General features: G+C 36.1%; 1 protein-coding gene across 6 annotated transcripts in view; it reads left to right on the forward strand.

The window, feature by feature from the left end:
* The window catches only part of LOC138716301 (uncharacterized transporter slc-17.2-like), a 341,565-nt gene that overhangs the window by 60,509 nt on the left and 266,166 nt on the right, over positions 1–14,890 (forward strand). For 5 of the 6 annotated variants that reach the window (XM_069849236.1, XM_069849233.1, XM_069849232.1 and 2 more), the window contains exon 4: positions 7,462–7,689. The exons of the other annotated variant lie outside the window; for it this stretch is intronic. In XM_069849236.1, the coding sequence (XP_069705337.1) occupies positions 7,462–7,689 (228 nt within the window). The remainder of the gene's footprint in view (positions 1–7,461; positions 7,690–14,890) is intronic. 6 annotated transcript variants of the gene reach the window in all.

A 14,890-nucleotide genomic window follows, 5' to 3' on the forward strand; every position in this document is an offset into this window, starting at 1 on the left:
TGAAGAGTATCGGGTGAAACTAATCTGGAGACAGAAACCCGGATTTCCTGTGCACAATGTCTGTAATTCATCGCGTCATGTCTGGTTTACAACCCAGAAGGGATGAAATCAGGTATGAGAAAGATGAGGACAGGATGTGTCCTTTATGGTCCACTTCCCTTAGTAAGGTTATTTCAATTATGTATAATGCAGAACTGCTGTTCTCTTGGAAATGTTATGAAATTGCATTATGTGTAAAATTCAGATATCACTATTATGATATTACATAGGCTGTATTAGTTTATATTTAGTTTCAGTCGTACAAGCATTACATTAAACACGTTAAAAATAATTATACGCTGCATCAGGGATACACCAGCATGCGCTTAGAATACGTCACCGAGTTGGTTTCAAAGTTTTTTCCTTAGTTTTGTTTCGATTTACAAATGGAGAATATGGGTAAACATAATAATGAAATTTCATAATATGTTTTTATTCCTTGCTGAAGACTTGCGTTCTACCCAACCCCAGACAATATATTGCAGCTTGTTTACTTTTTGTGTTCGCTTTATAATTTTATCTTGTTTCTACTTTGTCTGTAAGAGGCTTCTGTGAATTATTAAAGCGTTTAATTAGGTTTACAAAAAATTATCCATAAATTCATGGTTTTTAGCTTGTCCTGGAGAGAGTAATTTAAGATTTAAATTTTTTTTGTACACCAGCATTATAAACGGTCTTTATCGTTAGTCAAAATCGTGCATAATATGCCACATTGTGGTACTAGTGTCGTAAAAATATTACATCATTGTTGTCATAGCAACCTCTTTCTTCATAGACCATAATATCAAACTACCTATCATTACAAATCTGGTGTTATTTCTTTATTAATTATCACTGGTCAACACTGATTTTGTTAAATGTACAATTTCTGCTGTTTCTTATGTAATGTCATCTGCTAATTTAAAAAATAAAGTTAGAATTTTTCTACCACCCACCATTTTTTTTTTTTTTTTGTAATTTTAGAAAAATTGATTTTTTTTATTGCTATATACAGTCCTTAACATGCTAATGGAAAAAAAAATGTTCCAAATATTTCATTTTATTGCTTTAACAATCGACCTATAATTTTAGATCAGTGTTGCCTGCGAAGTCAAAATTCATAAAAATGAATTTTATTCCTCATAAGACTGCGAGAGTTAGTATTAATTCTCAGTTGAGCTGGAATTTACAAACATGAAACAAGTTTCATAACCCGTGTTTTCTTTGTCCTGATTTTAAGTGAGGTAAAGGTATCTTAAAGTGAAACATACTTCGAAATACTGTGTAAATCATAAACAATTTTTATTACTTTTGTGGTTAATTAACTTTGAAAGCACATAGGTGAATTTTACTACATTAGTTAAAAGAGCTTACGAATGTTAATTTGATTGCTAAATGGATGAGGACAGGAATCAGGCCCCTGAAATCTTTTGTGCTCCATGTAATAAATATTTACTGTTTGTTTAAAATGATCCAGTCATATGCCTTTTCCAATTCCAGTGATGCCGGAAACCTAAGGATCATTCAACAGACTGTTACTTTCTAGGACCATATATTAGATTACAGAGAATTTGTCAGCGAACTGATTCAGAACTATAACGTGATTGGGTGTCGTGTAACTCTCAAAGTAACTTCCTGGATTCTCGTATAATTTTTCTTTCCTCAAAACCTTCGGCTAGTGAGCGACGAACATGGGGAGTGTTTTCATCAGGATTTTTCTGAAATGGAAAGGCGCTACTAGGAAAAATGGAGCCCAAATACTCTGTCAGACTACTGCTGGATACTCAAAAGAGATGTTTCTCAAGCGAACTATAGCCTAAAATCTATTTCACACACATTTTAGGTAAATAAATGTGATGTTAAGTAAAATGTTGTAAAGTATCAATACTAGAAAAGTTTGAAGTACATTTCATATAATTACTCAAAAACCCTGGGTGATACAAACATTTTAAAAGCAGGTCTGAAATCAGCACGAAAAATTCTATAAGAATCGCCCATTCTTTATCTTTTAACAAAAAGTAAGTTTAATTTTGTTGACTTTTATAATGCTATCGTACAAAAATAACGTATGAAAAACGTTCATAATTTTATACAGTTATTTCGATTCGTTTGGCTTGATACATTCACTTCAATAGTCCTGAAGAAATCATGACACAAAGTGGTCGCTGTTGCGGTGGGCTTACAACGGGCGACGGGTATCCTAATTTTGACGGGCTAAAAGCCGTACATACATAGGCCTACCGGTCCTATCTGTTGAATGTTTTACGTGGACGTGCCTGCCGCTGTCTGTCAGACACTGTCTGAGTATCTCTGTACTTCTTCCGCAGTCTGGAAAGGTCCTTTGATGCATTCCTACACGAGCGGAGCATGCACTCGGCGCATATCTTCTTACAGTAAAGTTACAATTCTAATCCTGTCCACAGCTGAAATAAGTACTCTTGCCACGTTTATTGTGCACTGAACGCTGTATTCACCCTTACTAAGTGTACAGGTGAATTTGATAAAAAGGCCAGGCTGAACAAACTCTCCTTGTCGGCAAGGCTTTGAATCTTTGTTCGGTTCAAAGCAGCATATCTTTCTTAAATTGCACTAAGCACAATCTTATGTAAACATGATTGACGTAGCGTAACATAAAATATGTATCCAGTATAACTCCAATTCTGTGTAAAATCTTTCACAGAAAGAGCTCACCTCTTTTAGTTCATCAAGGTTGCAGCGATGCAGGCGCACTAAGAAAAGACCCATAATCACGATAGTACCACAAAACATTTCGATGGTGTTGAACAGCAATCTTATGCCAAATAAATGGACACAAGATTTCACTTGATTCACATTAAAGAAATTTTCCCGAAACTTCTGCAAACACATCTTAAATCAAGGCAGAGATAAAAACTTCAAAACAATAAATTTAAATGCGCTCTTATGTCAGACATCTGTTCCTTATCAAGATATTAAAAAGTTTTTGTTCTCTTATAAAATTGAATTTTTTTATGTACGAAGATTATGTCCACCTCTAAGTTGAGAAGGATCCCTAAGAATATTACCATCCAGAAGTATACATTTGAAGGTGTATCCCAATTTAGATACCTTGGAGTTATTATTAATAATAACTGTGATGTAAGTGGTTGTGTTAGTGACAGAATACAGGCTGGAAACTGGGCTTATTACGCTAATCTTCCACTGTTTAAAAACTAGTTGTTATCAAGGATGACAAAGATTAAAGTTTATAAAACATTAGTTCGTCCTGTAGTTACCTTTGGTTCAGAGACATGGACATTTACAAAGAAAGACGAGAACTCCTTAAGAAGTTTTGAACGGAAGATTCAGCGTAGAATCTTTGGCCTAGTCAGTGATCATCAAGGATGGAGGATACGCTCCAACAATGAACTTCTTAACCTGATAGAAGGTCAAGATGTAAAATTTATAAAAGCTCAAAGACTGAGATGGCTGGGACATGTAAACAAAATGCCTGAAACACGCACTCCTATTAAAATGTTAACGGGGAGACTATATAACAGGAGAAGAAAGGGTATACCAAAGCTGAGGTGGATGGATGGGATATCCAAAGATCTTGAAATTATGGGAGTGAGAGGATGGACTAACATGGTGAAGGACAGAGTAAGATGGAAGGTTGTTGTTAAGGAGACCAAAACCCACCCCAGGTTGTAGCGCTAACATGATGATGATGATGATGATGATGATGATGATGATGTACGAAGATACGAGGTTGCTGTTCAACATCATGGATTTGCTAACCCTTTCAGTCACGAATTATGTTTTTGTTTGGAAAAGTCTGATTGTTTGTTTTTGACTCCTTTTAAATTTTTGTGAATTGCCCACATTCTCATTTTTACAGCGTGATGCCTGGATTTCCAGATATGAACTGTCCTTTTCAGAGGACTCGCTCTCAACAACTCATTGTCCATGAAGCGGCATTGAAGTTGCTGTCCTCTGTAGAGGACGCAGTGAATGAAAGTATACTAAACACAAATTACATCTTTGTATATCAAATATAAAGCTTTTCTTTTTCTTTTATGAGCTGTAATATTTTAGGACTGAAAGAGTTCCTAACAAACTTACTCGTGTAGTTTTACTCTACTCTTAAAGAAAAAATAATAGCCTATTTTACAAGCGGCCCTGGTAAGAGTTGTGCTTGCAGCCTAATGACTGGTGAATTTTACATAAGATTTTTTCAATCAGAAGTCGCCCCTTCGACTTCATTTATAAATAATTTATTCCTGCTTCTCTGTAAAGTTTTAGTGCAAATTTTAGTCCAGCAGGCAGCGACACAAAGTTTGTAATTACTTGCGATGCATTGAAAGTTTTCGCCATTTTCAAATCGACGAATAACTTACAGTTTTTATTGCATATTTAAAGACGTCCACATGACAGACATCTGTTATATACCGTCTGTGATGTGCTCGGTGCCAGTGCTCGAACTGAACTGGCATCATCATTGTTTACTAGGCCCATGGTACGCTCACAATCATTCACAGAATTGGAGTAGTACTGTACTTGCAATATGCAGAACTTTTGTTTAGCACTATACTATAGCACTATGAACAATTCCACGGATACTATACGACCTCACAATTATTGATACAGCGTCGTTAAATAACTTATTAAAACATTCAAGACGGAAGAGGAAAAGTAAGTGTTTATAAATTGAAACCCATGATTGTATCTAGAAAAATGAAGTTTCTCTTTGTTGTAGTTATACAGCCACCAGTCATTAAATATTTAAAAAATGCAATATGATATTCGTAGTATTACTGCAGATAAAACTTTTATGATATAAATGTTGATATAATTAAATATACAGAGTAGTGACCACTTCATGATTTTGTTTAAAAAACTAGAATTTAAATGCTAATAAATGGCATTTAGGCTGATTGGAAACAATAGAAATTTAATGTTCTTTTATCCCATATGGGTAACGGAAACCACATATTTCCTGTTAAAGCAATGAGTATTCTTTCCTTAAAGATGAACTTGTAATGGTGGTGGTAATTACTGTAATTTAATTATCTGTGACTGATTGCGTGCTTAATTAAACATCCCATCCTGTATGACAAATTCAGTGATACATTCTGTGAAAATTTTGAAGTTATATAGAATGTAAATGATAACTTTCCTTTTGGTCCCTTCTTCCTTGTCTTTTCTGAAGAAGTGACCTATACATATAGCAACAAAACGTTGTTTCTATAGCTATGACACGGCGCAAAAAAATCTATAGTCCTGGAGAAAAGGTCTAGGTAGTGGTTGTAACAGATGGTAGTGGTAGTGGTAGTGGTAGTAGCATGACTAAGGGTGGGTTAGGGACGATCCTTCAGAACGTCGGCTCGACAGCAGCCTATTGTGTTCCCCGAATTATGGGTTGAATGAGGTGTACCAGCCCACCGGCCGCATGAAACCCCTTACCCGCTCACCCCATGGCCCTCCTAAACCCCCCGCCTTAAGTTAAAACTGCCAAGGTGACCAAGCAGCACAGGATCCATTCCGATAGCCCTTCTAAGGTGTCGAAGTGCCCTCGGAGGTCCTTTTTAAAGAATGAATCCTGAAAGAGGCATTGTGAAACGCTTGGAACCCAGAGACGGTTTCGGAGAGGACGCCCCTCCTGCAAGCGGACGAAGACATACGTCATGATCTGAATTTGCCTATGGAATGAGATAACGAAGATGAATGATATGTTATGAAATCTCGATTCTTTTTCTACTGGTAAGAGGAAGGGAAATGAACCGTGGCAATGAAAATTCCATCGTCAAACAAAAATATAATTATTAGACCAATAGTTTTGGCTACATTCCTGGTTAGTAACAAACATAAAGACAATAGATCTAGTATTGTGAGAAATTTTCTGCCTAAGAATGAAGGGAACACTTATTCCTTTCAAATTTATAAACATATACTGTATATATGTGTTTTTTTTTTAATTCATAATTGATTATAGTACTAAGGAGTATGATAAGATAAAAAATAAAATGCTAATAAATCGTGTAACTGTTTCACATACTTTCAGCAAGCTATTGCTTTATAAGCAAACACTGTAAGTATTACTGACAAGGGAACCGTCCCACTACACTAATGAAAATGCATATTTAAGCTAATTTTCTTTCGTTAAGAAACGTGGTCGATAGTCGTTCGTTTCGCTTTTTCCTCGTTTACAAAAATATGACTTGAAAATCGATGCTACTTATGCCGCTTCTTACGTGCACTCTGATCCTCTTAATTCCGAGACACCGCATCACAGCTCCCGCATTAGGCTATTTTATTTTTTTTTTCAAAGATCTGTACAAAGAGATAAAAATAACTGTTTGCATGAACAGCAACGAATTCAGTATCCTAAATCGTACAGAAGAAAAAGAGAAGGGGAAAAAATCGGAATTGTAGAAATATGTAGGAATCAATATTAGTAGGCCTATTATATTGGAGAGGATGTCTTGTAATTTGACTAATTAGTGTTTTTTTATGATCATGGTAGTTCTTTCAATCTATTCGTTATCAACGCCATTCTGTTATCTCCAAATTATTTCATCGATACTAAATAGCTTCCGTAGTAAAATAATGCCAAATGTGAGGAAAAGAATCTATAGGGGAAACTCGGCTAATTCCGCAGTACGGGTAATTCCCCAGAAGTGCATATGTGATTTTATTGCGGCTTAACAATAGCGTCAACGTAAGCTTTGAGAGGCTGTCAACAGGAGGCATGTCCTCTGCAGTGCTATAGGAAAAAATCAAGGATATTGTTCGACACCTCTGTCGCCAATACAGTGAAACGTCGAAAGTTGGCTGTTTTTCGTGTTTTCTACACAGCTGTGAAGAAAGTGAGCATTGTTACATATAAATTGTTCCTTTCATGTTACTTTCATAATGTATTTCATAATTATTTACGACTGCGGAATTAGCCAAGTCCTATTGCAGATTTATCCGCACTGTTGCGGAATTACCCGAGTTGTTCTTTTTCAACTGTAATGTATGTACAACTAAATATATTTGCATTTTAATAGGTCTCTTTATCTCATTTGGGTCCACACCTGTGAAGTAACGGTTAGCGCGTCTAGCCGCGAAGCCAGGTGGCCCGAGTTCGATTCCCGGTCGGGGCAATTTACCTGGTTGAGGTTTTTTCCGGGGTTTTCCCTCAACCCAATATGAGCAAATGCTGGGTAACTTTCGGTATTGGACCCCGGATTCATTTCACCGGCGTTATCACCTTCATCTCATTCAGACGCTAAATAACCTAAGAGGTTGATAAAGCGTCGTAAAATAACCTACTAAAATAAAAAATTTATCTCATTTGGTAATGAAAGTTTCATCCATGTCTACATACCTTGATAATATTTTTCAATAAACATTTCGATAAAAATATGATAGATTTACTTCTTAATATTGCGGAATTAGCCGTGTATCCCCTATAGGCCTATAAATATCTGCATTTTCTCTTAGGTTCCTTTCTCAGAAGAAGAGGACCTAGACTTCCGCCTGCGCGAGATCTTCTTGTGGGGTACATTATTTGCCCCACTTCCTAGCAGTCGTCTAGCTGCCAAGGCCGGGCCCGTGCGTGTTTTCGGGATAGGTGTTCTGGGCGCAGGAGCGCTAGCCGTATTGGTTCCTTTCGGTGCTTGGTTTTCTTCCTACCACATCGCCATACGCTTCGCCCAAGGTCTCTTCACGGTGAGTAAGGAATGGGTCACTTGGAAGAATGTGTAAAATTCACACACGCTGAGGACCTTTATTTTATATTTATGTATTTCATGTTCTCATTGCAAATACAGAGAAAGAAGAACAGTATTTCGAGAATAAATAGATATATTGTCGTTGTTCCTGCAATAACTCCTATGTGCAAAGTATAAAATTTTTCAGTAGGAAGAAAAAACACATTCATCCTATGGCAGCCGTACATAGGAGACTGTGAATTCTTACATTTTCGAAACAAAGAAATATAATTACATATAGGGGATTTTATTATTTACTGTATCACTATTTAAGTTATTTAAGGGGACACTCAACTTAAAAATTGGAGAAAAAGTGTCATAGAAATGAAAAATTAAATTTCTACAATAATTTACGTGACAGAACTAAATCAATACGCAGAATTCTTCCCCTATTCATTGAGAAGTCACAGCCAAATGCACAAAGCCAAAAAATAAAAAAATGATAATTAAAAGTGATATTTCAATTAATGATTGATTAAAAATTGAAATATTTTTAATTTTGAAAAGCATTGGATCTAATGAGCTGAGATTTTGCATGTTACTTTCCATGTGTATATTAAACTTTTTCTCCAAATTTGAAAAAGATTGGTCAAATAGGAAAAAAGTTCCAAAATATAGTTGAGTGTCCCCTTAATAGAGCAAAAATCTGAAAATTGATAAATATGTCACATAGGAGTTATTGCAGGAACAACGAAGATATACGTTTTTAGTATATTATAAATATCTATAAATTGAATATTGATATGTCTCTCTGTATCTCTGTCTGCCTACCATTCGACATTCGTCTGTGTGAACTTTATGTTCTATTTTCCTGAAATTAGGACAGATATTATTGAATATCTACCAGTTAATTCATTCGGAAGTCTTGCAGATGTAATATATTTCTTAATCTGCTTAACCTCTCCTTTAGTTAACTTACCATTGCGTGTTGGAAAGGGGGATTAATTTGATAGCACACTAGACATCTTACAAGTAAAGGCCTCCAAACATTATTTCCCATGGAAGGAACATACATTTCTTCCATTGTCTACACCGGATATCGAATCTCAAACCGCGTGATTGGGAAGCGAACGCTCTATCCACATAGCCACAACAGCTCACAGTGGTCCAAATACGAATCTAGCACGACAGAATTGTTTGCAACTTGAAACTAATAGATCTTGTAGCACAAAGAAAGAAAACATGTAAAATTGTTAAATTCCTTGTTGATTTCTAAATTAAGACTAATCTTGTAATCTTTCTTACAATTTTGTTTTCAGAAATTTATTTTAGTCTCAATGACAAGCCAATTTTGAATATCGCTTTATTGCTTAACTACTAGTCGCCCACCTGCCTCTTCGCTATGGAAGTATTTTGTCACTCCAACGTCCTGCTTCACACAAGGAGACCACTAAGACACCCCCACATTTCCTGGAAAAAAGAAGCCGCGGATAAACTGTATAAAACCTGGTCTTTTTTCAACTTCACCGCTAATGAAGCCGCAAATTAACGAACGCATGTTCGTTTCATTCTCGAGCACGGCTTCACCAAGCCAATCTCCATGGCGACACAAGTGAGAAAGAATACTTTCTCTCTTTCCCCACTTAAAGGTTTTTCGTATCCCCTCACAACAAACCTGATCATTAGGGAGCGGATTTTAGCATATTTATATATTTTATTCCTTAGTTGTAAATCATATACATTGTATACATGCATTTCAAGTCATTTATAAACAAGATTTTATAGTGCATCTATATGCATATTTAACTGGTTCTTCTTACACTGCAGTCTGAGGCTTATTGTGCTTACCACCCCTATTCTTGTGAATGATTGAGTAACCGAACGGCCGCGCTTTTGTACAAGTACAGCACTCGCACGTGGACTTAACACGGGCTATTGTATTGATGATGATGATGATGATGATGATGATATATGAAATGTGGCGAAATGAGTCCGAGGTCCAGTATCGATTGTTGGTAAAATTCATGTTCTAGGAATAATAAGTTAATTAAGTAGTAGAATATCGCTGCAATCGAAAAGTATCGGGAATAAATTTGAATAAGGAACAAAAAAAAAGTTTCCTTCCCAGGCAGGATTCGAACCACGAAAGTCTTAGTTACCAGTCTGTCGTGCTCTGGAGTGAACAAGGCTCTGAAATCAGCTACAAGGGTCGGTCCGGTTTTTTTTTGCCACTACTGTACAAGAAACTCCTCGTACCCGTTTGAACGTCTGTGATTACACGATATAAACACGACACCTGCTTTGGTCACCGCTGCTTTAGAGGTTATTGCATATTTCAGCTTTTAGCGCATATAAGTTAAACGCACATTTTGTTACTTTTTATCTATCTGGTGCCTAAATCAATATTGTTGTTTAGTCAACTGTCAAAAGACAAGTTGAACCTCACAAGTGATACCAAAAGGCACCACTCATGAGACAACTAGGCCAGGAGATAATGGGGTAGGATGGCCAGTTCCTTTCCCCCTAAACCAAGATTAAAAATACGAAAAATCGCAGAAATGGATTACAGAAGAAACACAGATATTGAAACACATTACAGGAGTTATATTTTATTTATTGCTGACAACATGCAGATAGTGCACTTTTGTCGAAGAATCATTGTGGACAATTCCGCGGTAATCAACAAAGCACTCCATAATGAAATGCACTGCTGACTCTGTGCAAATGTATAATATTATGGAGAGTAGAGAAGATATGATGCATGAAAATTGAGATTGAAAGAACAGATAATCTAAACAAGAAGCCGCCTTATCGTCTACTTCATATGTGCATAAGATTTTGACAGTTGTCACGAGAATGCTGCAATATGATCGGCGCGGAAATTGCAGAAAGTGTTGATAGACTTCTTTGCGCTCGCTAAACTCGAATTTCCCCGCCCGTCAACAATAATATAGGCCCGATAATGCAATTTTCTGTCTTTTACTTTCCGACGTGGCAAATCGGAATATTTCATTGGGCTATGGTGACAAGTCAGAGAAAATTCGATAGTGTGCAGAGTGCAATGTATTTTATAACAGCGTAGCTGCAAGAAAATTATCAATTTTGAATTAGTTTTATCAATGTTGAGGAACAAAAAATGTGCCAGAAGTGTACTGCTTAAGCACTGGGTTGAAAGACACGGAACTTTAACAACTGATGGTATATCAATATTCTTATAACAGAAAAACCATCAATAATAGTAATTTGATTAAAAAAAATCAGTTTTTTTTATTTTAACAGTGCATATTTTGTTATTTTTTGTGCATATATCCAGGTATTAAGTGCATACGTGCATGCATATTTTGTCGTTTTTTAGTTCATAAGAATACGTCCCATACTAATCACATCAATTTTTGCGGTCCCAGTTGTCTCAGGTGTATTTGCTTACCAGTTTAGAGACATTCCCAAGTGCCTCTGTTAATTGAATAAGCATGTAGTCTGCCTTAATTTTATTGAGAATATGCACAGATACTTCTCATATCTCAATTAATATATTTCTAAACAATAACAAAAACAGCAAAAACAACAACAGGAACAGTAACAGCAACAAAAATTTTTTGCAATTTGTAGCTTCTCGAATATCGTTTCGAGACCCGTCACCAACCACATATATTTGTTCGAGAGTCTACACAGACAGTCTCACTAATTTTCTGAAATTCGACTAGAACAGGCCTGCAGAACTGTAGCTCTTGAGAGCGACTGCTTTCCTCCCCTCTTTTACCCCACCCACCTTTCTACCTGTGCGGTCACGGCGTTCTAGTTACGCTCGGCTGCATCAACATTCATTCTCGGGGCGGAAGTCGATCATCCCCAATAGAAGTGGAGTGAGGCTGACGTCATAGTTCCCCTACTTTGCGAGTTCTGCAGGCCTGGACTAGAAGCATTTGAAATGTAGATATTGAGAAAACTGGAGCATGTGAAATAAATGTAATAAGAAGTGAAGCTGTGCTAGAAAGAGTAGGTGAAGAAAGAATAATGTTGAAACTGATCAAAAAGAGAAAAAAGGAATTGGCTGGGCCATTGACTGAGAAGAAACTGAAGGATGCACGGTAAAGAATGGTGAACGGGGGAAAAGTTCTGTGCAGAAGAAGATATCAGAGCATAGACAACATTAAGATACATGAATCGTATGCGGAGACGAAGAAGAAGGCAGAAAATAGGAGAGATTGGAGGATTTTGAGTTTTTCTATTCGGAATTCTTTTTCTTATTTTTTCCTGTGCCAAATTTTTGTTATTAATTTAAACCTCCAAGTATTTAAATTCTGAGACTCTTTGAATAGAGAGATTTCATCTTCAGACTATGTTTGTATTTTACTGGCCTCGAATAGTATATACCGGTACATGATTATAAATCAAACTTTCAAATTTATGTCTTAATTGCCTCTATAAATTAAAAACTTTGACTACCTCCGTGGTCTGTTGGTCAGCATGCTGGTTTTCAGCATGGTCCCGGGTTCGATTCCCGGTATCGGCTCTCGGTGAATTTTTGTTGAAGAATAAAAATTACCTGGGTGTCTAGAGTCTGGAAATTTGTATGATTGTGAGTGTGCCGGGTTATATTAATTAGCCAATCATCAAAAATATAAAATACAATAATTATATCAGGGCTGTCGCTGGGGAGTAACCTGGACACACGTTTCAGCGTCACATTGTTGACAAGTAACTCCATCTGTTAGCACAACTATAAAACACTAATAGATACTATAGAGTTACCAACAACGGAAAAAAAAAAAATAAAACTGATATTACATGAAGGTACTGTGAAACAAACTGTTTGAGAGATAGCAAGTAGAGACCCATTTTCGAAGTGATATAGGCTATATGTCAAAGGGAAAATTATTAGTCCGAACTCACTTTTTCCTCTTCTCTCTCATTATTATCAGTAACAAATAGTAGCCCAATGCGATAGCTGTAATCATTCTGTTTACCCGGGAAGTCCCAGTCTAAATTCCTTCAAATGAATTTTCGTTAATGTCACATTACAAAACATAAAGAAAATATATTTTTTAACGAAAAGAAATTTGGTTCATATATTTATTTTATTATAGAAACGTGAGTCAATATTGACAACTGAAGATATGGAATTTACATAGAAAAAATTTGTATATACATTTTTATTAAATTTTGTTTACATCATACTTTGAAGCATGGAAATAATTTGCTACCTTAGAGATAATACTACAATCACTAAATCAAATTGGTATAGAAATAGAGATAAGTTAAAAGAAAATCCTCTTATACCTGTTTCATCAAACGAACCGACACCGTCAGGGATATAAATATTAAATGTTATGTTTTATTTAACGACGCTCGCAACTGCAGACGTTATATCATCGTCGCCGGATGTGCCGGAATTTTGTCCCGCAGGAGTTCTTTTACATGCCAGTAAATCTACTGATATGAGCCTGTCGCATTTAAGCACACTTAAATGCCATCGACCTGGCCCGGGTTCGAACCCGCAACCTTAGGCATAGAAGGCCAGCGCTATACCAACTCGCCAACCAGGTCAACTCGGGGATGTAACCCTGACCCTTCTGGTAAGAATTATCTTCAAGCGGTGAATGATAATACAGATCAAAAGGAGGGAAGTGAGGTTATCGTCTTCACGCTTGTGGTTTCTATTTCAAGGGCGTATTTACACGGTGAATGTGACTGAAGACGGGTATTCCCGTGGTCTACTTAAACCGTGATAATTCTCTGTCGTGCGTTTACTCTTGTCTGAGTAAAACTCGTGCAAGTATTTCGTTTTTCGTATCTGTAAAACATGCTTTTATCGCTTTTTTTTTTCTCTATTTTCGTCTTTCAAAGTAGAGGAATTACGTGTAAACTGAAATACAAGTAGTGAGTACATACGTACAACTGATGTTGCCATAAAAGTGTAACAAATTCACTGTTATTATCTTTTTTGTTACTGATTATGTATTTTCTTACACATCTACTTCTTTTTCGCAATATTTCATTGTTTTCTTTTTCGTCCTGTCATTTAATATTATAGGAGAAAAATTCGCTCCGGCGCCGGGGATCGAACCCGGGTTCTTGGTTCTACGTACTAAGCGCTCTCACCATTTAGGTACGCCGGAGTTCAATCCACAGTACCGGATAGAACCCCTCTCCTCCAATGTTTTCTCTTTGTGGTCTGACTCCAAGTTGGGCATGTATGTTGACATTTTATATTAAGTCAACTGCCATTATACAAGGAGCGCACTCAGTTGAGTGACTTGGTGGCCGAGATTGCACAGTAATCTGTACAGTAATGTGCACTGTTTTTCACTAAACATAATACATTTTGATTTTATTCGCAAATAAATTAATCATATAGATTCCATGATATTGCTGTTAATTTCATATGCAGGCCTGTACGTATTTAAGGAAGACAGAGAAACTTAAAATTATTACAATTTAAGGCAGAATATTTAAAAAAAATGCGACACAGGAATCCAAATTACATGCTGAACTTTCATTCTGGCGACTCAGGTTCGATTCCCGGCCTGGTGGACAAAGGAGATGTTGTGGAGGATTTTTCCGGATTACACCTGTTTCCCCTTTCATTCTATTAATACTCTTCGCCTTTGCCTCATTTCATGTATCATCTGCAATACATTACTTAAAAATAGACTGTACTAAAGTCTTGGGGATATTACTGGTCTCCAATATTGGTGTTGGATTCAAAAGCTAGGGTTTTATCACGATCTAGTATAGTCTATACAGTCACGAAGCTTGAGTTTATGAGGGTACTAGGAACAATAGACTGTGCAGGTACTATTTCGCATTGTCTTTAATGAGGCGATAGTAGCGATCCTAGTGGTTAGCAACTATGTATGTATGTATATATGTATGTATGTATGTATGTATGTATGTATGTATGTATGTATGTATTCACACTGCAATGGGTATATACCCGGTAGCAGTGGTAACTAATTAACTCAATAATGACAGTAATAAACTTATTAATTAAAAATATAATTAATAATAATAATACTAATAATTAATACTAACAATAATTTATAATAATAATAATAATAATAATAATAATAATAATAATAATAATAATAACAACAGCAGGGAATATCCTAAATTAAATGAAACGATCACTTAGAATAACATTTGAAATAAATCTAATTTGTATCTTAAACCTAAGATCGAACTAAAACCCACGCGTATATGTTCATATCTGCACAAGT

Source organism: Periplaneta americana, chromosome 16 (assembly GCF_040183065.1).
Source record: "Periplaneta americana isolate PAMFEO1 chromosome 16, P.americana_PAMFEO1_priV1, whole genome shotgun sequence".
In the NCBI taxonomy this organism is placed as follows: domain Eukaryota; kingdom Metazoa; phylum Arthropoda; class Insecta; order Blattodea; family Blattidae; genus Periplaneta; species Periplaneta americana.